The 22,708-nt window shown below is 41.2% G+C and overlaps 1 protein-coding gene and 1 long non-coding RNA gene across 19 annotated transcripts in view; one reads left to right on the top strand and one right to left on the bottom strand.

The window, feature by feature from the left end:
* The window catches only part of LOC111543689, a 37,543-nt gene extending 17,805 nt beyond the window's left edge, over positions 1–19,738 (bottom strand). The window contains exons 1-6 of the long non-coding RNA XR_002731936.1: positions 19,594–19,738; positions 15,413–15,541; positions 14,368–14,426; positions 12,093–12,253; positions 4,678–4,861; positions 4,333–4,588 (exon numbers count right to left, since the gene is read on the bottom strand). This is a non-coding gene — a long non-coding RNA (uncharacterized LOC111543689). The remainder of the gene's footprint in view (positions 1–4,332; positions 4,589–4,677; positions 4,862–12,092; positions 12,254–14,367; positions 14,427–15,412; positions 15,542–19,593) is intronic.
* ZBTB20 (zinc finger and BTB domain containing 20) overlaps positions 1–22,708 on the top strand; it is an 821,902-nt gene that overhangs the window by 785,282 nt on the left and 13,912 nt on the right. For 16 of the 18 annotated variants that reach the window (XM_023213691.1, XM_026456669.1, XM_031935144.1 and 13 more), the window contains one exon: positions 19,671–21,275. In XM_023213691.1, the coding sequence (XP_023069459.1) occupies positions 19,691–21,275 (1,585 nt within the window). In that variant the 5' untranslated portion in view covers positions 19,671–19,690. Of the gene's footprint in view, positions 1–13,745; positions 14,494–15,506; positions 15,556–19,670; positions 21,276–22,708 lie in introns of those variants that run through there. The other 2 variants (XM_023213779.1, XM_023213681.1) reach the window with 2 other exon arrangements.

Here is a 22,708-nt window from a genome sequence, read left to right as displayed (position 1 = left end):
AAACTGGAGCCCTAGGCTCCGAGACTTAGAGTCTTGTAGAGAAGATCAAATAACATTCACAACTTCCATGCAGAGTGGTTAAAGATATGTCCCCATACACACAGACCCACCAGAGCATTGATTCACTCACTCAGTGAGTATGTATAGAATGTATCTTTTGTGCCTGTCACTACAGTGAGTTCTGTGAGGACACAAAGGTGGAGAAAAACAGACACCGCCACCAAGAATCTTAAAACAATACATGTCCTCACTTCACGAGCATCTGAGAATTTAGAAAGTTTTTAAAGTCTATTTTAATCTAGGTAACAATATCTAGTTAGGTTTATTAGAGATGGCTCCTTTTGAGCTCCTTTGAAAGACTGGAAATGAAGCATTAGGACTAGGTATGAGGGGTTTGCACTCTGCTGCAGAGCTGTGGAAGGGTATTATGTGGGGCCTGCCATGAGCAAGACTTTGGGAAGATCTAATTTGGCAGCCTGGATGTGAGAAGGAGCAACTGGAGGAAGGAGAGGGTCCAGACAGCACTGTCAGTGTTTCATACTATTGGTGACCTGAAGGGGGCGGTAACAGGAGGAATGGGGAGGATCCAGGTGCAACAGATATTGTGGATGAGGGTAGACAGCTCTGGGAGCTGAGTGTTAGTTACAACAAAGGTAGTTATCAAAGGTAACTCCAAGATATCAAGGAAAGATGAAAAGCATTTAAAGGAATCGAATAGAGTTCCATTTTATATAGTGCTGAGTATGAGCTACCACAGGTGTTCCCAGTGGAGACAACTAACACTGAGTTACAAACAGGGTCCTGGGGCACAGCAGGAATGCTTGAGATTAGGACTAGCAAACCCTTTGGCTAAAAGGCCACACTATAAGCCATAGATATGGGAGTAAACTTCAAAAGGTCTTTGTTGAGAGAAAAAGGGAAAGGAAAACCTTGGGAAATATTTACATGAGTGATAAGCAAGAGAATGAAGAATGCATAAATAGAGGAAAAGAAAAGAGGGGTCTAAGAGATAGGAGACAAACCAGGATAGTGCAGAGAAACCATCAGAGAGAGGAAGGGTCAGCTGTCAGTATCAGGTGCCACAGACACCAATGAGGGGGAGAGACCTAGGAAAAGATTACGTTGGGTTTTTGGGATTACTAGCCTGATTGTTGTCAAGAAAGCAGAATCAGATGTGTCACAAAAAATACCATAAAGAGGGGTTCAAGAGCAAACATAGGATAAATGGGAAAGCAACTATTACAAAGTACTTTTTTAAAAACTTTTTATGTTTTAAAAAGAAATAATGAATAAGTAACTCAAAAGTGGAGTAATGAATATTTTCATGATACAAGAATTCCTAGCCCATTATAGACTGAGAAAAACCAGCATTAAGGGAGACTCTGCAATTAAATAGGCAAGGTGAGAGGGAATTAGATCTTCCATTTCACAGGGCAATTGGAATGGTAAATATATGCGAAAGGAATTTGAAGGCACTACCCAAGCCCAGTGCAGCAGTAATTATATTATACTGGTTCTTTCTCTACTTCTCAACGTTGCTTTTTCTTCTTTTTATTGAGAAACAATGTTTTGCAAGAATTATTACTTCACAAATATTCACTCAGTTCCTTACCCTCAGTAATCTCTGAACACTAAGCAGAGGATAGGTGTCATATACTTTGAACATTTAAATTATCCTAACAATTTTTAAAACAATTTTTAAAAACAATGGTTTTTAAAATGACAAAGCGTAATTCTTTAAAAGCCATGTTCTGTGTACTCCTTTCATGATATGCCCAATTCCGATAACTCTGTAATTACTAATAACAAACCTATGTGTTGTTCTCAAGTCCTCCTTCACTGTCATGAGACATCCTCAAATTCATTATTTGTAGGAGGGTGGGTTTCAATTTGTTTACTTAAAGTATGCTGCTTTCTGTGATGGTCCAAGACATTCCAAAGACCAATTCCACCTGTTCACAAAGTATCTGATATACTTTTACTTTAGGATGGTGATCTGGAAGCAACTGAATCAAATGATACTTTGTTCTACTATTAAATTACCTGTAAAACTAAAGAAGGAGATTATTTTGTCACTACTGAAAATTATATAAACAACCACATGGAAGAATTTTGCACATGAGTCTTTATAATTTCACAAGGCCAAATGAATTTATAGTTGATGTCAAAATCAACCTTGAGGAGTTTTTTTCCTTTCCTCTCCAGTTCTAAAAATGAGTTTCCTCCTACTTATTTACTCTCACTAGTTTTAGCTTGGTTAGGTTATCAGTTTTATACAAAGATATTAGACCAAAGAGTACAGAATTTTTAAGAAAGCTTAGTGTGGCATGTAGAATACTACACAAAGAATTTCAAGAAGCAATAATTGAATTAACTTTGTCATTAAATTTTTTGCTGTAATCACTTTCTTTCCTATATAATCACTGATTATCTCTTTGCCTCATATCTTAACCAGGTATTTAGATGTAAAGGAGATAATGAAAGAAAAGTGCATACAAGTTTGAACTACAAGAGATAACTCTGTGTCTAATGGAAAAGACACATACAAATTCTGAACTAAAACTTTTAAAAGTTAACCCCAGGGGAAAGGATACATGTCATTTTCTCAGGGAAATACTATAGCTCTTTACATGTAGGCCTGAATGAAATTTTTCCAGTTTTTAGAAAACGCTCAGAAATCTGGCCCATTCCATTTTATTCCTGACCTAAAGGTCCCAGACGGGTGACTAGATCCTGGGATTCCTGAAGTGGCCTAAGTAATCCTGGGTTGACATGCTAACAGGCACTGCAAAGCAGGCCTGATTTCACTGGGCAGTGATATGGGCAAAGCGTGCCCCCACTCCCAGCCCTGCTCCAGAGCAGGAGTTCTTGACCTGAAGGTCTTAGACTCCACTGGTACCATGACTAGGCCTTTCTTTTAGAGCTTCATATTCTTTCCTGTGTGTTGTTCTGGGACACAGGTTTAAAGATTTTGTTACACTGGGGTCAGAGAACTAAAAGAAGGAAAAAGCCACTTCCCCAGGACCTATCCTAATCAGAATCTGCATCCTGGCCCCCAGAGTGAACTAAGAAGCAAGGAGGAGAGGTCCCTGTGAACAGCCCGATGCAGAATGGCTCCTGATGGCCTCCCACATGCCTTCAGGGCAGGGGCAGGTATGATAACAGACTGCTAAAGCTATTTCTTGAACATGTTGATAATGGACTAAGCTTGGGGCTATGTGTTATTTTCCAATATTCAGAAAATATTTTCTCACCCCCATGGTCTAGTTATTTGCTCTTTTTAACGTGAACTTCAGCCTATGAATACATTTTATGTGCCTTTAATTAACCTCCCTATGTTTCCATTTCCTCATGTGCATACTTGCATAATGAGAATAAAAATAGTATCCACCTCATAGGGTTATTAGAAGGATTCGATGGAAAACTATATGTAAAGCCCTTAAAGCAGCACCAGAAAAACAGCCAGCACTCCAGGAATTTGAGTGTCAGCTACAGTTTTAAGTGTTTGAAACTAGTAATATGAACTAAAATTGATGCAGCCTAAGTGAGAGTTGTTGCAGGTCCCTATCCTTTCCCCCTGAGAGTGACTGACGCTGAAAAGCCCTAGTTCTGTGGGAGGAGACTGTCTGTAGAACAATTACCTCCTTCACTTCAAGAAAAGCCAGGGCCCCTTTTCTTGTCCCTTCTTGGATTCAGGCCTGAGTAGACTGGGATGCTTCTCCATTATCTTTTTGCCTTCTTTTATTCCCCCATTTGTATTTTTTTTTTCTAAAAATGAAAGAGGACTAATATGCATAATCTTATTCTTATGAAACACCCCATTTACAGACAAGGAAACTGGGGCTGAAAGAAGTGTCAAATCTCTCTGAATGTGGTCCTCTTGATATAGGGAAGGGTTAGAGTATTATTAACATTATAGCATTACATTCTACTGTTAACCTATTAAGTTCCTTCTTGTCTTCAAGTGCATTCTAGTCAATGAGAGATTTTCAGGCTGTGCATGTTGGCTCACACCTGTAATCCCAACACTTTGGGAGGCCAATGTAGATTTATTGCTTGAGCCCAGGAGTTCGAGACCAGCCTCAGCAACATAGTGAAACCCCGTCTCTACAAAACAATTAGCAGGGCATATTGGTGTACACTTGTAGTCCAGCTACTTCGGAGGTTGAGGTAGGAGAATCACCTGAGCCCAGCAAGTCAAGGCTACAGTGAGCCATGATCATCCCACTGCATTCCACTCTGGGTGACACAGTGAGACCCTGTCTCAAAAAAAAAATAAAAAAAGACGAGAGATTTTCAAATTATAGGGAATGGATTTGTGTGCTGTCTTACCTCAGAATACATTATAGGATCTGCACGTTTTCCTATGTGCACCCATCTGCAATCTGTCCATTCACCTTAGGTGCCCTTTCACCGTAGCTCCTTCCAGCCGGGATGCCCGAAGAGGGCAAAACATCAGATCCTTAGAATGTGCAAACTTCTGTGCTACCGTATCAGAGAGCCCTTTGCAAAGACAAATACTTAACAAGTAAAGAAATGCATCTTTTATTTTTTTGAAAGTCAGCCGGCTTGATGGCTTGAGAGTTGTCTGAAATAATTTAAAATAGAGGTAAACTTAGAAGAGTAAATGAGTTTCACTTCCGAGGAGGATTGCTTGTAATCACCCTGCTTACTTACCTTCTTCTATTCTGAAGCAGTCTACAGTAGTTGGGAAAAGTATAATCTTAAGAAATTCAGTAACAGTCACTGGCTCATTATACCTGGCAAGTTTTCCCCATCCCGTGATGCCCACAGTTTTTGGTACTGCGTGGAGATAATTTCGGGCGTTTGCTTCTCTTAACTCCTGAGCACTTGTGCTTCACTGTAGAATTCCAGAGACACATGGATATGGAACTTGATCTACAAGCCCGCCTAGTAATAGTTGCAGATTAGATTGAAAGCCAAACTAGACTGTACACAAGTCTGTATAAATCCCAAAATAGAGCTTTAAAATAATAACTTACTGAGTCATGATTTCTGCATCTCATATGCAGTATTCCTTAAATCACATGTTGATGGCTAATCAACAAAATCCAAAGACGCAAATTAGATGGTACAATATTTACAGAGAAAATATATGTGTAGTTTGAAAAGCAAGGATTCTCAGGGTTACAGTCCCACCCCCATTCCCCCCAGAAATGATAGCAGTTGCAATCTGAACTCTCAACATTGTAGCCAAGAAAGGAATGAATATAACAATGGAAAGAGAAAGATTTAAGATAGAACTTCTTAGTTAAAGGAGTCTGGACCTTCAAGAAATATGTTTAAGAAAGATTCAGAAGAAATACTAGGTAAGATGAATTATTCCTTTTCCTCAAATAACATTCTAGCAGTGTACTTGTTAAATGTTTTGGCCAGGTGACAGAATTCAGGAGGGCAGAATCTTGTTTACCTTGTCCACTGCTGAATCCCTAGCACCCAGCAAAGTGCTTACACAGAGTAGGGGTGGGTGCTTAGCAAATGTTTGTTGAATGAATACGTGAATGTGGTAGAGAGAATGAAGCGAAAAGAATGGTGGAGTGCATTTGGAAGCATTTTGCCCGTTTGTGAAAATATGGGTACTAATTTTTTACTGGATGATTTTTTTCATTTAGCAGACCTACAAAACACAGTGTATCACAAATACCCTCTGCTTTTTATGCTGGGGAAACAGAAAAGCTTTCTTTTGAATGTAGGCTGCTACATGTTTTAATTCTAATAGCAATATGGCAGGTCAACTTTGTGGTATAATCTGGTGCCTGTTTTTGATAGATATCATGGAAATAGATACTTATTTTCAAGATGCTCAAACAGATGATTAGGCAAAAGCTCTAGCAAACCTTGAAACAACAAAAAGGAAAGGTTTTCCCACTCCCACCTCCCGTTGCTGTAACATCCTGCACAGTTTTCTGCAACCCCACATCCTCCTCCTTGTTTCATCCTTTTCCTGGGTCTAATCTTTGTCTAGGGAATACAGCATGTGACTGTCAGTCTAGCAAGGAGACAGTTCTTGAGAAATCCACCCCCCACACACTGTGTTCCCAAGCTCCTCTTATGGGAATGGCATGATTTGATCAGCAGCAGGCAGAGCTGGCCCAGGGAAACAAGAGCTTAGCATAGGAATCTTAGTGCCCTCCTGCTGGAAGGGCCCTCAAGAGAGTTGCTTCATGCCCACCCTCCCTCAACTGGCTGGACAGTAGAAGGATGTGTAGGAAAACAAATTCCTGGCTGAATGAATAGAGGATTAAATGAATGAGAGATGAGTTCACTCCTCCAGAAGTCCCCGCCATCCCACTTGAATAGAAAGGCTAACTTTGAAGCCACTCTGTTCTCCATGGCACTATTTTGTGTATACTCAGCTTTGGAATATGGTTGCCATCTGCTCCCAGTGCTTAGGACTAAGGAAGTTTTGGGGTGGGTAGGAGGAGGCTGGGAGGGAAGAAAAGAGACACTTAAAATGAGCTAATGATCTCCTTTGTGTTAGAGTCTAGGTTTCAGAACATCAGTCCTGTACTTCAAGAACAAAACACCAGTGTGTCTTAGACCACACCAGGCGCCAGCACATCAGATAAAGCCTGTGCTGTGTGGTGTTCAGCCACCGAGCCTGGAGAAGTTCTAAAAGTGAAATTGCAGGTGCACACTGATGAAACTAAAAGAAGAAAAGGCCAAGGGTAAAAATACAATCAGGAGGGCTCTGCAGATACGTATCTGTGGGGTTACAGTCGTTGAAAAATGAGTCTACTAATTAATGAGTTGGATAATACTATAAAGGCAAGGAATTTAAGGATCTTTAGAAGAAATGAGACATGTTTCCATACACTCTGAGTATATTGTGAGCCTTTAGTATAATCTCAGGGTGAAAGTGACCTGGCTATTGTGTGTTGCTGTAGATTTAACTGTTGATTAAGTGTTAGAGATTGCTGTACTAGAGGCATGCATGGTGGTCCTTTAAAAACAGAAAAGGCTGTTAAGCTTGGCTAGTAAGACAATCAAACATCTCTGAAAGGCAGCGAATAACTCATAGAGCTTCCTAGCTTCCCTGGTATTGTTTGTAAAAATTGTTGGGGGTTTTTTGTTTGTTTGTTTGAGACAGAATCTCACTCTGTTGCCTAGGCTGGAGTGCAGTGACATGATCTCAGCTCACTGCAACCTTCGCCTCCAGGGTTCAAGTGATTCTCCTGCCTCAGCCTCCTGAGTAGCTCGAATTACAGGCATGCGCCACCATGCCCAGCTAATTTTGTATTTTAGAAGAGACGAGGTTTCACCATGTTGGCTAGGCTGGTCTCAAGCTCCTGTACTTAAGTGATTCACCTACCTCAGCCTCCCAAAGTGCTGGGATTACAGGTGTGAGCCACCACGCCTGGTCAAATTGTTGGTTTTAACACAAAATCATATTGATAATTTACGTACTGAAATAACATGCCAGAGAATAATAATTAAGCTGGGGATGTATGCTAGTGAAAAAAATATTACAGTGAAGTTTATTTTGGAAAAGGATTAGCTAATTGGCTAGGTATGACATTTGAAGGCCTTGTATTATTATATATTCAATAGTAGGCCTGTATCTTGAATTGGAGGACGGCAGAAATTCTTTTTGCCATGCAAGGGAAGAACCTCATCAATGATGTATATAAGTATAAATTTAAGAGACAATGACAATCCTAGAAATGCAAAATACCACTTTAGGGAGCTCTAAGTGATTGCTGAGCAGTGTGTCACACTCAGTGCCTGCGAGCAGCAAATCAGTACATATTTGTTGGCTGTGTGAGCTCTGGCCTTGACTCCTGTCTTCCAGCAGGAACAAGTCATACACAATGGTGACTCAGCCACAATTAGGATATTAGTAATGCCCTAAATCTATCTCATGTACAGTTTCTCTTCCTAGAAACCTTATGTGCCTCATATTCTATTTGTCCCTACAACGTCCCTGTGAAGCATACACACCTTCACTTTACAGGTGGGATAACAGGTTCACAAAGGAATAATTTAATTCTTTGTCTTCAAATGTGAAATGTTTGATAATCAGTATACTGACCCAGCTCATTGTAATGTTTTTCACATTATTTCAGGTTTCCTAGGCAAAGGACATATTTTATCTTTCTCATTATTATTTTTAATTAGTTTTCAGAAAAGGTGAGATAAAAACAGAATCTAACAAATATCCCATGGAGATATTTGGTGTTCTCTTTTCTTTCAAGAATAAATTAAGACCTTCTCTGCTCCTCTCTGCTGGCTCTCTCGGCAGATAGTCAAAATCCCATGCCAATTTTCAAATGAATAAGGGCTCATTCTAATAGCTGATCACAGTCCCCTCTGTTGAGGAAACAGCCTTTTAAATTCATGTGTGGACCCTGAATAAGTTACTCTTGGTTATAAACTTTTAACAGTTTGACCTGAAGGTTTTTAAACTGTACTAATATATAACCTGGTTGTGAGTTCAGCAATAAATTTATCCCCAGTATGTGAAGGGCCAAAAAGAAAACTAGTGTCTTTTGTTCTCTCCAGTGACCTTCACTAAATATTGCATATTTACTTTGTAAATGAGGACACCCAGTGGCCACCAAGAGAAAGTATTCTAAACAATCCTTGACACTACTGTTATTGTACATATAAATACCCTGTTATCAATGCTGATTGATAGGTATTTCAGTAACATCTGTTACCAAGCAGGTTAGCTTCCCTAACTTAGGCAAAAGTGATCGGAGTTTGGCCTGATCATTTTTCTATCACATCATAGATTGGTTATCTCTTCTTATTTTTTGTTACAAAGTATGGCTTAGCTTTGGGTTCTGAATCCTCTGTTGACAGGGGGACCCAGTGAGCTGTCTCTCTGGGGAAATGGAATCAAGGAGATAGAGACAGCATGGCATGTGTCAGAAATCATAAATGAATGAGCAGAGTTTGTGGGCAATTCAGTGAACACATAAAACAATTGCTTGGACTTTAAATTCATATTGAAAATAGAACTGTGGGTAGGTAGGGAAATAAAGGACAAGAAGAAGAGCATTACACAGAACTTCAGGGGTGGGAAAGCCCTCTCGGGACCATACCACATAGGCATATCTCAGAGTAAATCTGCAGCCTGAGATTCCCACTTATCGTCAATATGTTTGTGAAGTGTAGTGAAGAGCTGACCAAACAAGCACTCACAAAGAACCCACACATTATAAAGAAACATACTGGGCACAACGAGGGATCCAGTTATGTATTTGTAGTTGTCATTGTAGTTGTGGTTATAACAAGACAAGATACTAGCCTTTGGGAGGCTTGGAGTCTTAGAGAGATGAGACAGACACAAATGAAAAAAGAAAGAGAAGAGACAATAATATATTGGTAAGAACTAACTTAGGTGCTACATGTATAGGAAATTCAGGTGAACTTCCCCAACACTCCTCAACATCCAGGTACAAAAAACTCCCTTATTTTTCTAAAGAAAATTAAACCTGAGGCCCCTGTCACCAAATTAGCAAGAAATACAGCTAAGTTTTGGGGCTCCCTTCTCATCCCTAGATTGGTACAAGACTCATGAAATCTAATTCCTTAGTCCATGATGGTCTGCATCATTGACATTGCCTGACTACCCCACAAAGATGCCATTGAGCCTGGTCCTTCTGACTGCCAGCACTACTGCACTAGCTGGGTTTACAGATGCCCTCCACAGTGGTCCTTGCTGTTGACCATTGGCCCAGCCCTCAGATGATCACTGCTCCTCTCAAAGCAGTGCCTTTTTATGTCCAGCCTCCAGAACTGTTGGTGTGCCAAGCAGTTACCCCAACTGGAGCTGTATGCAAGTAGAGACCTTGCTACCTTCCCCATTTGAGGGAAAGTTGATTGTTTTTCTCTCCAGTAGTGCTATCCAATTCTCTAACTCCAAAGCATCAATCAACCTCACTCTCCTTACCCCAGAAGGGGCCCAGGTTAATAATTCATTTTAGAGAACAGAGATTAGTAAAGAAAACTCTTTAAGGTTTCTTCTTTAGGGCTTAATGGGCTCTGAAACCACAACTCCCTCAGGCAAAGGAGCCTATAAAGTATACAAAAACCTGGCGTTCTTTCCTACAGGTGGAGGAAGGGGGAGCTACCTTCTCATTAGGAAACTTTTCTTATTTGGTGAGAACAAGCCAAAAATTAATGTCTCAGTTTATTACCTCACCAACCAGTGGAAACCAAGAAAAGAGAATTCAGGATGAACTCTAGTAATCACAGAAGGCTTCACAGAGAAGGAAGAAGTTTGAATAAGGTTCATGGAAATGATAAGACTTGGTGAGGAGAGAAACCACAATAACTGAAGAACTGCGGAAAAATTCAGAAGAGAAGTAAAAATGAATGTAATCCACACACAGGAAAACAAAATGGCCAACCTTTTGGATTAGCACAGAGATTTTATTTTAGAGAAAATCAAATCCAACCAAATCAGTGAAGTGAGATCAGATAATTTGAATGTTAACTATAGCTATAGGAGACCTCTATAGCTCAATGACTTTTTTGATAACATGTAAATAATATAATAAATATTATACAAAAGAATATATAAAGATATAATAAAGATAAAATGCCTACTTGTTATTAAAATAATTACAAAGTATGCCTTCTACTTTACTTATTTACCAGAACCACCCAAGGTTTTGAGTTCTATCTGACAGCACTTATTCTTCATCGCAGTGTAAGCTAAAAAGGAACTTATGTCCTATTCTTTCTTTTTAAGGATTTCCTGTGCCTGGTTCTATAATGGATCACCCGAGGTACGCAGATGAATTTCAGCTACTCTCTGAACCTAGCCCACACAAATCACTTCAGTGCTTCCATTTTAACCAGTCATCCAACAAAACAGATTTACCTTTTTCCCTGGCTTTTCCCCTGTTGCTTTGGGATAGAAGGTCTTTACTCCTCAGTAAAATTATCTATCATGGCTCAAGTCCATAGAGAAATCGGCCGGGTGGTGTGACTCATGCCTGTAATCCCAGCACTTTGGGAGGCCGAAGCAGGCGGATCACGAGATAAGGAGTTTGAGACCAGCCTGACCGAAATAGTGAAACCCCGTCTCTACTAAAAAAAAAAAAAAAAAAAAAAACCAGGCGTGGTAGTGTGCACCTGTAATCCCAGCTACTCAAGAGACTGAAGCAGGAGAATCGCTTGAACCTGGGAGGCAGAGGTTGCATTGAGCTGAGATTGTGCCACTGCACTGCAGCCTAGGGGACAGAGGAAGACTCTGTCTCAAAAAAAAAAAAAAGAGAGAGAGAGAGAAATCTTGCATTCCCCTCCTACCAACAAACAGAGATACTCTTGAAAAACAGTGGTCTCATTGGAAGCAACTTTTTTTATTTTTCAGAAAGACCAAAGCAAAGAGAACATTTGAGCATGAATTTGAAGACCTGCTTCAAAAGTAGTTTCAGAATGCCACAGCAACAGAGGACTAAAGGAAGTTCTATGAATTGGGAACTTGATGATATTTTTTGTCAGAAAACTTTTTTTTTTAATGACACTATTGAGTTCTGAGTTCTGTTTTCTCACTCATTTAAGTCCAGACAAAAGTTTTCCCAAAGTCAAAAAATTAGTTTCTTACCTAACTATAATTCATCAGTGTGTGATGATATTCTTTAAAGAAATGCCATACTTGGGAGTTATACTGAATCTTTGAACTCACTGAATTTACAAATCTGGTTTTTTCTATAAAATAAGTATATGATGATGTAGAGACCACAAGAACAGATTATTAAGTAAGAAGATGCTGGTTTTCATATATTCAATTTTTAAATTTATGATTTCTTTTTAAGCAAAAGACCTAACTTATTAACTGTACAATTGAATATACAAATCCTTCTTTAAGGTCTATTCAAAGCCAAGTTCAAACAGCACAAGTTTGTGAATGTAAGTAGATCCCTTGCTTCATTTTTTGTCCCACCACAGATGTAGCATCTCTGTATTTTTGTTCCCCAGATTTAGTGAACAAAGGAAAAGGTTACAATAGGGCAGTAGCTAAATTTGTAAGAAAAGCGCTTTAGAGATAGAAAAAATGAAACTCCTAAAAGGTATCTCAAACGGTTTACAATATAAGAGGATTTAAAGGCATCAACCTCAGATTTCATTGACTTTTCTCCTTAGTCCCAGCAGGTCTTCTCCCCCTCATTTCATTTCAATTTTGGAATGAGGGCAAAAGTGTCTTTCAGAATGTTGTCTGGAATTATCCATCCAATTCCTTTATTCACAGAGTAAAACTTAATTTTCACCAACTGTACTGTAATGTAAACTTCAACAGTTTACCTCATTACAATCATTGGAATCGGATGCTCAAAGTATAAAAACTCATAAAGCATATAGCCTGATAATACTGAAGCATATAGCCTGATAAGACTGAAGTTTTAACCTATGGTTGGAATTGGTTTCCATAAAGTGGATGCTCAATTACTTGTTGATTGATTGATTATGCCCTCACCTCATAAGTAAGGGATTTAAAGTGGCTTAAAATAATATTCAATTGTTAATAAATATGTAGGAAATATATTTCTATATAACTGCAAAAAAAAAGAAATCAGAGTAGAGGTGAAATAAAGAATTGATAATATAATGAGGGTGGTGAAAATTTTACATAGAAAAGCATACCATGAGGTCCTACATAGTTGCTAAAAGGGGGCCTAAATTTTTATTCTGAGCTCCCTAGTAAACAGAGCCAAGAGGGAAATATGATCAGTTATGATATTCACAGGTTCCATAAAGAAAAGCAAAACACAGCTTTTCGTGAGCACTGAGGTCTGGGAGAAGTTGATTGATTAATATATGTTTCCAACATCAAAGATCCTTATGGATAAATTTCTTCCATTGATTTAGATTTCAGATCATTTGTATCCTTATGCTTCCATTTACAGTGGGGTATTTTCAGTAAATGTTTCACTAATGAATTGGTGAAAATTCAAGTGACCCCAAAAGCAACTTCATTCATAAGTCGGTTGTATTTACAGTTTTACAATATGGACAGGCATGCCCTCATCCTTTCTTAGAGATAACAGCAGACTTAACATAAAAAGGCAAGCCAAAGACCGGGGCTAACCAAGGGAAACTGTGAGACCTCTAAGGCCAAATAAAAAGACTTTTCTGGAATTACTTTCTCCTTTGGACCTGTAAAATCCCACTACTAATGTAAATCTATTCTCAGCCTTAGATAAAGTACAAAGCTCTTATTTTTTGGTGGAGTGAAGAGAGGAAAAACAAGTCAGGAATGAGAGATAAGTCAAGGTTTGGGGATGGGCCTGAAAATCACAGGGCAAATGGTTTTCTAGTTCTCAGTTTTGCCTCCTTGTTCCCCATACTTCAGGCTTAGTAAAACCTAGTGGTATAACAGCAAAAAGGAAGAAAGGGAAGGAGGAAAGAAGTCTTGCAAGTAAACTATTTTTTTGGTTGATTAGATGTGTATATTGAGTTTATATTTATTTTTTATTCAAATTATACCACAATATCTAATTTTTAACAGTCAAAAAATGTTACAGAGTGTTTTCTAATTCTTCTGTGGATTTGTCTTAACTGCCAAAAGGTATCTATTCTGAGTAAAACAAAGTTTACTAAATAATAGTTAACTACAACAGTTGTAAACGATATGGCTGCCATAATCCAGATTTCTGCTAGTATTAGTAGTTATCTATATTTCTGTCTTCCCTTTCAATCTTTTTAAAAAATCTTTCTCTTCTGAAAAGTAACTTATCTCATTTTAGCTAATATTGTTTGCTTTCTTACACAAAATAGCATCAGCTCAACTTAAGTAAATGGAAAATATTAGTTCAACAGACCTTATGCATCAGAGAGTAATGCAGTCACAAAGTTTGCATCAGTTTTAGAAGCTTTGACTATGGAAAGTAGTTACAAGTATTTTCAAGAGGGATGCCTGAATCTCAATCCATAGCTCTTAATTTGGGGAAAACACAGACCCCTTTGAGATTTGGATGAAAGCCACTGATCTTATTCCTGTAAACGTATAAACATGTCCATTCCTGAAAACTATACATACCCGCTAAAACCCAAACATAAAACCAAGGACCTTTAAATACTTTTTTAAGTATTCTCTAGAAATGTTCTATGAATGAATAAAAATTCAGGTAATATTAAAGACATACCCAATTACAGTATTGGGATCATAAATAGAATGGTGTTGTAAATACTGTAAACAAGTTAGCAATTTTTAATATCTTTGTCCAGATAAAATAATAAGTAGGGACTAAAAAAGCACAGCCAGCTAGTCCCCAACTTTCATAGGTAGCCATTCCCGCAAATATGTTTGAAAGTCAAATTTCTGCAAGTGTAAAGTCAAATTTCTTCTAACTTCAACAACTGATGTATGTTTTATGTGAAGAATTCTATTACCAATGGCTAAAAAATGTGCTGAAATCCCTGATGGGTCCTCCAGACTGGGCTTAAACGATCTGGAAGATAGAGGAGAACCCTCATTGGGAGATGGCCCAAAACATCCCCCTTTTCACCCAAGAATGGGTAAGTAAAACTGTACAGCTCTCCCTCCCCTAGGCTGATAACCCTCCCTAGTCTCACTACTGAGGTAATAACAGCTGGGATATGCCAGGTATATGGAGCCAGTGTAGGAGAAAGAGATCTTGTCTGCTTGCCACCTTCCACATGCGTGTGTGATTTCTCCAGTGCTCCCAGCCACCGTCCCAAGACTGTGATGATACTAGTGAGATAGAAAGAGAGAGCAGGGTGGTTCAGGGTCATTTGCTCTGGATGGAACCTGTGAGCGAGAAACTACGATAGCTCCTCTAGTGCAGGGATTCAGCAGGATTCCCTTGGCATGTATGAGGAGGTAAAGTAGATGTAACTGAGGTCTTACACCAGGCAGGGGGTTTGGAGAATAAGGGAGCTCAGTCACCAAAATACATCCCCCCTTTCTCCAGAGATGACTAACTCTTTCCTAGTGTGACTAAGTTGGCAAGCTGCACCCTGTTTCATGTGTGGACCCACCAGCCTCATCTGGTGCCCCAAATTGAAAGCTCAAAGGCTTTCTGGCCCTGCCACTTGACTTAGGCTTATTAACTGGACCAAAATTTATATTGGTTTTCATTTGAGAGATGGTGTTTCCTTCCAAGTCCAGAGATTTCAAATCCCCATCCCCCTCTATAGCATCTTACCCTTGCACTAGTCTCATTTTATATATCCTTTTGCTCTCCTGATTGAGAAAGGACTGGATTTCACACCTAATTAAAAGAGATTGTATTGCCTGCTGTTTCCTTTCTTGCTCATTTTCTCTTGTGAGCAGGCAGCTTTTTATTCTCATGCTAAGTCCTATCCCTGGACCCCTGCAGCTTAAGGGACAGGCAGGAGCAAGGTTCCTGCAAAACAGAGAGCCAGGCCCTCTAGCCCCAATTCCCCACAGGCAGATTTTCCCGTCGGTACTCACCCCTGCTTTAGCCCCGTCTGTGTTGTGCTCTCGCAGAACAGTCACTTAGAATACATGATGACGTTCATTACTGCAATTCCTTCCATGTTTCTAGGGAATGCCATCACAGGCTGACTCTATATTTTTACTCTAGTGAAAAGGAGGTAAGTTATTATTTTAAAACAGAGAACTATTTTTATCACTTTTTCATTTTGCCATCGGTTTTGTGTTCATAACACTGTGCATTTTTTATTTCGGGTGGGGAAGAATCCACAAATACACATAATCACATAATCTATGTAAAGTTTTGTGGTTTTGTACAGTTGATAGGGTTGGGGTTTGGGTGTTGGTGTTTTTTTTTTTTTTTTTTTTTTGAATAGCCCAAATGCCTATTCAGTGCCAATCTAAGAAAGAATAGAGTTAGCATTTTCACACCATTCCTTCCTATACACTCCCTGAATAACCATCTAATCAAGATTTGTTTTCAATGGGGGACAAATCTTCTACAGTAGATAGAGTATTTCAGATTTATTCCATTGGAATCTATACATTAATGTCCATTGGATGAAAAGGACATGCTCACAAAAGCCTGGACTTTGCCTTGCTGTGGCAGAAACTTTTTCCCACTGTATTAGTGTTAAAAATAAAAGAAAGCCTGGGAAAGGAATTGCCTCAGCATTGTGTGCTGGAGGAATGAGGAGCGCTTGAATGGGGAGGCAGGGTCCCCCTTCGCATCTGTACTCATATCAGCAAAAACGATTCAGCTTTTCATGACTGTTCACTGCAGTGTGGGGCCAGTGTACTCAGGGAGATATTTAAGAATTGTGTCTATAAAATTCAGCCAGGCATGTCAGGTCAGGTTGTGAACGTGTGCGGGTTTAGGTTTGTCTCTGTGGTTTTTAATGAAGTTGGTGGCAATATTATCGCAGAAGTCTTAACTCAGACTATTTAGTAGATAACTTGATTGTTTAGATGAACTAAATTTGCAATCCAGTCCGGTCAGTTTGCATTTTTCTCATGAAATTGTGTGTGTGTGTGATTATGTGTGTTCATTTCTCATCTCTGAAGGCAACCTTCATCATTACTTTCAGAGTCTTTTTTTTTTTTCTGCTAAGAATTAAGGTAACTCTCGATCTTTGGGCACTTCAAGTTTCATTCCTTAGTGATCCACTGTTATGCAGTGGAAAAAACATTAGAGGCATAGGATCTAATCCCAACACTGCCATGTGCTACTGTGTAAAACTTTGGGCAAGTCATGTAGACATTTTGAGAGCCTCAACTTTCTCTTATATGAAATAGTAATAATAAGACTTGTCCTGAAGGGCTGGGCACAGTGGCTCATGCCTGTACAATCCCAGCACTTTCGGAGGCCGAGGCAGGCAGATCACCTGAGGTCAGGAGTTCGAGACCAGCCTGGCCAACATGGTGAAAACCCATCTACTAAAAATACAAAAATTAGCCGGGTGTTGTGGTGGCACACACCTGTAATCCCAGCTACTCGAGAGGCTGAGGCACAAGAATCGCTTAAACCTGGGTGTTGAAGGTTGCAGTGAGCTGAGATTGTGCCATTGCACTCCAGCCTGGGCAACAGAGCAAGACTTGGTCCAAAAAAAAAAAAAAAAAAAAACCTGTCCGGAACACATATAGGCTTGCTGTAAGAGGTAAATGAGATGTTACGTGTAAAAGAGTTGTATACACTGTCAGATACTATGTGGATATTAATTATTGTGATAATTGTGATAGACCTACTTCCCAGAATTATCTGAAAAAAAACTCTGTCATATATGACATCTCTAGTGTTATTGTTGTAACCAATGCTATCAGCAAATGTGTGTTTAAAGAGTGTTTTCACTTGTATAGAAAAAATGTAATAAATCTATCCTACACAGAGATGATCACAGACACAACCAGTTTTACTGCCTATTGTTTTAATTAAATAAAAGAGACCTTGATTATAGTAAAATTGTATATAGAAAATTCTACATCATAGTGCCAGTTAATTAGTTGTCTTTCTTCTTGCACTGTGACGTCTAAAAAAATAAGGTAAGTTAGACAACTGAGGCTATGTCGAAGCATGACAGCCTAGAAACATGAAAGTCATGGCAAATCACGGATAGGTTTAGAAGCAGCTGGAGTTAGTGGTGGACAAAGCCTTTCATACAGCTTTACAACAGAGGCGTGGATCCCTAAGGGCCAGACCTCAGTGAGGGGCAAACTATGCAATATAATGAAGCAGTGAAGAGGGTGAACTCTAGAGCCAGACAGCCTGGGTTTAAATGCCAGTCTACCAGCAATTGCCTGTGCGTACTTGAGCAAGTTTCTTAGTTTCTCTGGCCTCAGTTTCCTCATCAGTAAAATGGGAATAATATCATCTACTCCCCGTGGTTGCTGTAAGATGAAATGAAATCATATACATAAAGCAGTTAGAACCGTAACCCCTAAAAAATGTTCTCTTGTGATTACTATCGTGGTATGTATGTATATTGAACTCAGCAAGAACTTGAAATTTGGTCTGCTGCTGATTGAGTTCCTGAACAGACCTTCCTGGGTTATTTGTGCCCTTCTTTGGGGCCATATTTTGTATTAACATGGTTAGAGGGAATTCACCTTAATTCTTTAATCTGGCAAAGAGAACTTGTCTTATATAAGTAAAAACGATGGAATCTGTAGCCTAATACAATATTTTAGGCACGTAACAGACCTGATAGAGTCAGAACAAGAAAGAATGCTCTTACACAAATTACTGCAAATTGTATTATTGAACATTTATTAAGCTCATACCATGTGAGGGTGATTGAGTGAAGCAAGGTAGAAAAGCTCATTGAACTGAGTTTCCTGAACAAGTCTTCTATCAGAGTTTGAGGAGGTAAGCCTTCTTCCTGTCTGCAGGCTGTTACCCCTCAGGTGGCTTCTCACAAGATGGAGAGATTTGGGTCACAAGCCAACAATCCGTGCTTGGGCCATTTGGTTTTGAAAGCCCACTCACTTCACTTTCTCAAGCTGATTGTTCAGTTGTAAAGGCCAGAGTGGGGAATCAGATTGAAGAATTATTTGCAGGGGAATTCTCTAGAGCCGTTTGAGAGGTGAGCTAGAAAAATAGAAAAGCCCTAAGATCTGCTGTAGCCACCTGTTTTCTTTCTCATTCTGAATCCAAATCTTATCAATATTATCCCTTGTCAGACAGCCTATGTTATAAGGGTGGCACTGGGTCAGGCTATCCGCAGCCTCCACATAGCTGTTGCCTTCCTCCTGGGAGCTGTTTAATACTTCCCTGTGGCAAGTACGTAAAGCACCCTATTACCCAAGGAGATCATATATCCCACTTCTGGTTTACTCCTGCTATCCTGGCCTAATTATTAACAATGCTCCCTTTCACTCTTGAAAGTGCCCTGCTCGAATAATAAATATGATCGCCAATGTACTCTAGTCTCCTGGGTCAGAACTGCCATCTCTGACCTTTTTAACATTCCTTCTTCATTAAGCCTCAGAAAATTCAGAAAACCTTCCATATCACATGCAACCACCCTAGAAAGTGCTCAAACAGGTTGTCAGAGATGACAAGAAGAATGAGTAGATGCAGAAAGCAGCCATGGAGTGCCCCTTTAGCAAGCAAATTGCTTTCTGTAGCCCATCCATCATCCGGAAAGCATGGTCATGACTGTTTGGTAGACGTCTTAGTCTGGGTTGAATTTTCCACGAATTTTTGCATACATGGTGTGGGTTTTGATAATATGCCATATGACTTAATAGGAAGGGGGTTTATTTGTTAACTATGAATATGGTCACTGTGTATGAATAAAATAAGGGACTTTGATAAGTTGAGGGAAATGTAAACTTTCCCAAAGAATCTGTGCTTAGGCCTGTCTAAAGTGAAGGCAAAGTAAATAAATGCATAAATAAAAATAAAGTGGAGGTATAGTGTGCCATAAGAACAAGTCTTCCATTTGCCTTTCAGTTCTTTGCGGAAGCTATAGGAATAACAGGCAAACCATCTGGTTATTAGGCCACTGTAACTCAGCCGAAGCTCTGGGCAATTAACATGGATACCCAAAATGGCTGCGGCGCTAAGGCCGGAATTGGAGCAAAATTCAAGGTCCTTTTCCCTCAGGCCATCGTACCTACAGCTTGTATGCTGCAGCCTGTCCATCTCCCCGCTTGCGTATGTAAGGGCAGTGCTTCTAGGAGCCATGAGCATTACTCACCTGAAACCTAGGTGTTACGAATGCAGCCAGCTAGATCTGACCCATGCCTATTTTGTGTCTGCGTTGACATGCTGCAGGTGACATCAGTTGCAAGGGGATGACCGAGCGCATTCACAGCATCAACCTTCACAACTTCAGCAATTCCGTGCTCGAGACCCTCAACGAGCAGCGCAACCGTGGCCACTTCTGTGACGTAACGGTGCGCATCCACGGGAGCATGCTGCGCGCACACCGCTGCGTGCTGGCAGCCGGCAGCCCTTTCTTCCAGGACAAACTGCTGCTTGGCTACAGCGACATCGAGATCCCGTCGGTGGTGTCAGTGCAGTCAGTGCAAAAGCTCATTGACTTCATGTACAGCGGCGTGCTACGGGTCTCGCAGTCGGAAGCTCTGCAGATCCTCACGGCCGCCAGCATCCTGCAGATCAAAACAGTCATCGACGAGTGCACGCGCATCGTGTCACAGAACGTGGGCGATGTGTTCCCGGGGATCCAAGACTCGGGCCAGGACACGCCGCGGGGCACTCCCGAGTCAGGCACGTCAGGGCAAAGCAGCGACACGGAGTCGGGCTACCTGCAGAGCCACCCACAGCACAGCGTGGACAGGATCTACTCTGCTCTCTACGCGTGCTCCATGCAGAATGGCAGCGGGGAGCGCTCTTTTTACAGCGGTGCAGTGGTCAGCCACCACGAGACTGCACTTGGCCTGCCCCGCGACCACCACATGGAAGACCCCAGCTGGATCACACGCATCCATGAGCGCTCGCAGCAGATGGAGCGCTACCTGTCCACCACCCCCGAGACCACGCACTGCCGCAAGCAGCCCCGGCCTGTGCGCATCCAGACCCTAGTGGGCAACATCCACATCAAGCAGGAGATGGAGGACGATTACGACTACTACGGGCAGCAAAGGGTGCAGATCCTGGAGCGCAACGAATCCGAGGAGTGCACGGAAGACACAGACCAGGCCGAGGGCACCGAGAGTGAGCCCAAAGGTGAAAGCTTCGACTCGGGCGTCAGCTCCTCCATAGGCACCGAGCCTGACTCGGTGGAGCAGCAGTTTGGGCCTGGGGCGGCGCGGGACGGCCAGGCTGAACCCGCCCAACCTGAGCAGGCTGCAGAAGCCCCTGCCGAGGGTGGTCCGCAGCCAAACCAGCTAGAAACAGGTGCTTCCTCCCCGGAGAGAAGCAATGAAGTGGAGATGGACAACACTGTTATCACTGTCAGCAACAGCTCTGACAAGAGCGTCCTGCAACAGCCTTCGGTCAACACGTCCATCGGGCAGCCATTGCCAAGTACCCAGCTCTACTTACGCCAGACAGAAACCCTCACCAGCAACCTGAGGATGCCTCTGACCTTGACCAGCAACACACAGGTCATTGGCACAGCTGGCAACACCTACCTGCCAGCCCTCTTCACTACCCAGCCCGCGGGCAGTGGCCCCAAGCCTTTCCTCTTCAGCCTGCCACAGCCCTTGGCAGGCCAGCAGACCCAGTTTGTGACAGTGTCCCAGCCCGGCCTGTCGACCTTTACTGCACAGCTGCCAGCGCCACAGCCCCTGGCCTCATCCGCAGGCCACAGCACAGCCAGTGGGCAAGGCGAAAAAAAGCCTTACGAGTGCACTCTCTGCAACAAGACTTTCACCGCCAAACAGAACTACGTCAAGCACATGTTCGTACACACAGGTGAGTGCCACCCCACCTGGGGGCCTGGCAGCAGGGGCTGAGGGGGCTATGGGAAGGCAAAGTAAGAGAGCAGGTAGAAGGGAAGGTTTGGGATCATCTTTCAGATTTTAAACAGACCCCACCACAAGCGTCTTCTAGAAGCCCCAACTGTGTTCCTCCCATCATAAGAACAAAGCACCCTGCCACCAAGGGACACCATCACAGAAATCCTTTATGGAGAAGGGATATCCTAGGGATGTCCAGACGGCAGAAGAGAAGACTCGGGGCATCATATAAGCCATATTCAAGTATTTGTGTTTCAGAGGCAGCATATTGTAGTCAGGAAGAGTTGGAGCTCCAGAGCCAGATGGCCTGTCTTTAAATTCAGCCTTAGCCACTACTAAACCTTGTCACCTTGGAAAAATTACTTAACTTTTCTGTACTTCAGTTTCCTTGCATATAAAATAAGAATAAGCGTCATATACCTTCTTTATAGTGCTGTTTTGAGAATAAATTACTACATGTGAAATCTTCAGGGTAGTTCCTAGCACAGAATAAGTGCTGTAAGTGGTAGCTAGTATTAAGATGGTTAAGAGGAGCAGATGTCCAGTTTGTATAGTTTGGCTCCAAAACGTAGAACTAAACCAGTGATTAGATGCTATCAGGAGATTCGTTCCACAAAACAAAAGAAAAATTTTGTTAACAGTCAGACCAGTTCTAATATCAGATAGACTGCCTTTATATGGAGTGAGTTTCTGTAATTAGAGGCATTCAAGGAGAGAATGGATGAACATTTTTAGGGATTTTGTACACAGGATTCAGTCATCAAGACGGGCAAGATTGTGTTTCATCCCTGGATTCTGTGATTCCAGAGCTAAGATCTCCTGATTTCTCAGCCAGTCCTTTTTTTTAGCTCCATAATGGGACAGAGATATGGAATTCCCATAGAATTGGGCATTCCATGGATGTGCCTCCATATAAGTGAGTACCTAAACGATTGTGATTTCACCTAGATTCTCTTGTACCTAAGAATACCTGCAACACTGATGATCATTATATTTGAAAATCTTTTTTTTTTTTTTTTTGGGAGACAAGGTCTCGCTCTGTCACCCAGGCTGGAGTGCAGTAGCATGATCTCAGATCACTGCAGCCTCAATCTCCCGGACTGAAACAGTCCTCCCACTTCAGCCTCCCAAGTAGCTGGGTCTACAGGCACATGCCACCACGGCCGTTTACCTTTTGTATTTTTTGTAGAGACAGGGTTTCACCATGTTGCCCAAGCTGGTCTCAAAACTCCTGAGCTCAAGCCATCTGCCTGCCTGAGCCTCCCAAAGTTCTGAGATTACAGGCACGAGCCACTGTGCCTGACCTCAGAATACCCTTATTAAATGACACATAATTTACCAGGGAAAAGTTACATACTCGAATTCTGATATATGAAAACAAATTAGTTT

The sequence above is a fragment of the Piliocolobus tephrosceles genome, chromosome 2 (assembly GCF_002776525.5).
Source record: "Piliocolobus tephrosceles isolate RC106 chromosome 2, ASM277652v3, whole genome shotgun sequence".
NCBI lineage: Eukaryota > Metazoa > Chordata > Mammalia > Primates > Cercopithecidae > Piliocolobus > Piliocolobus tephrosceles.
Note: the sequence above shows the minus strand (reverse complement) of the source record. Positions and strands in the feature narration are given on the sequence as shown.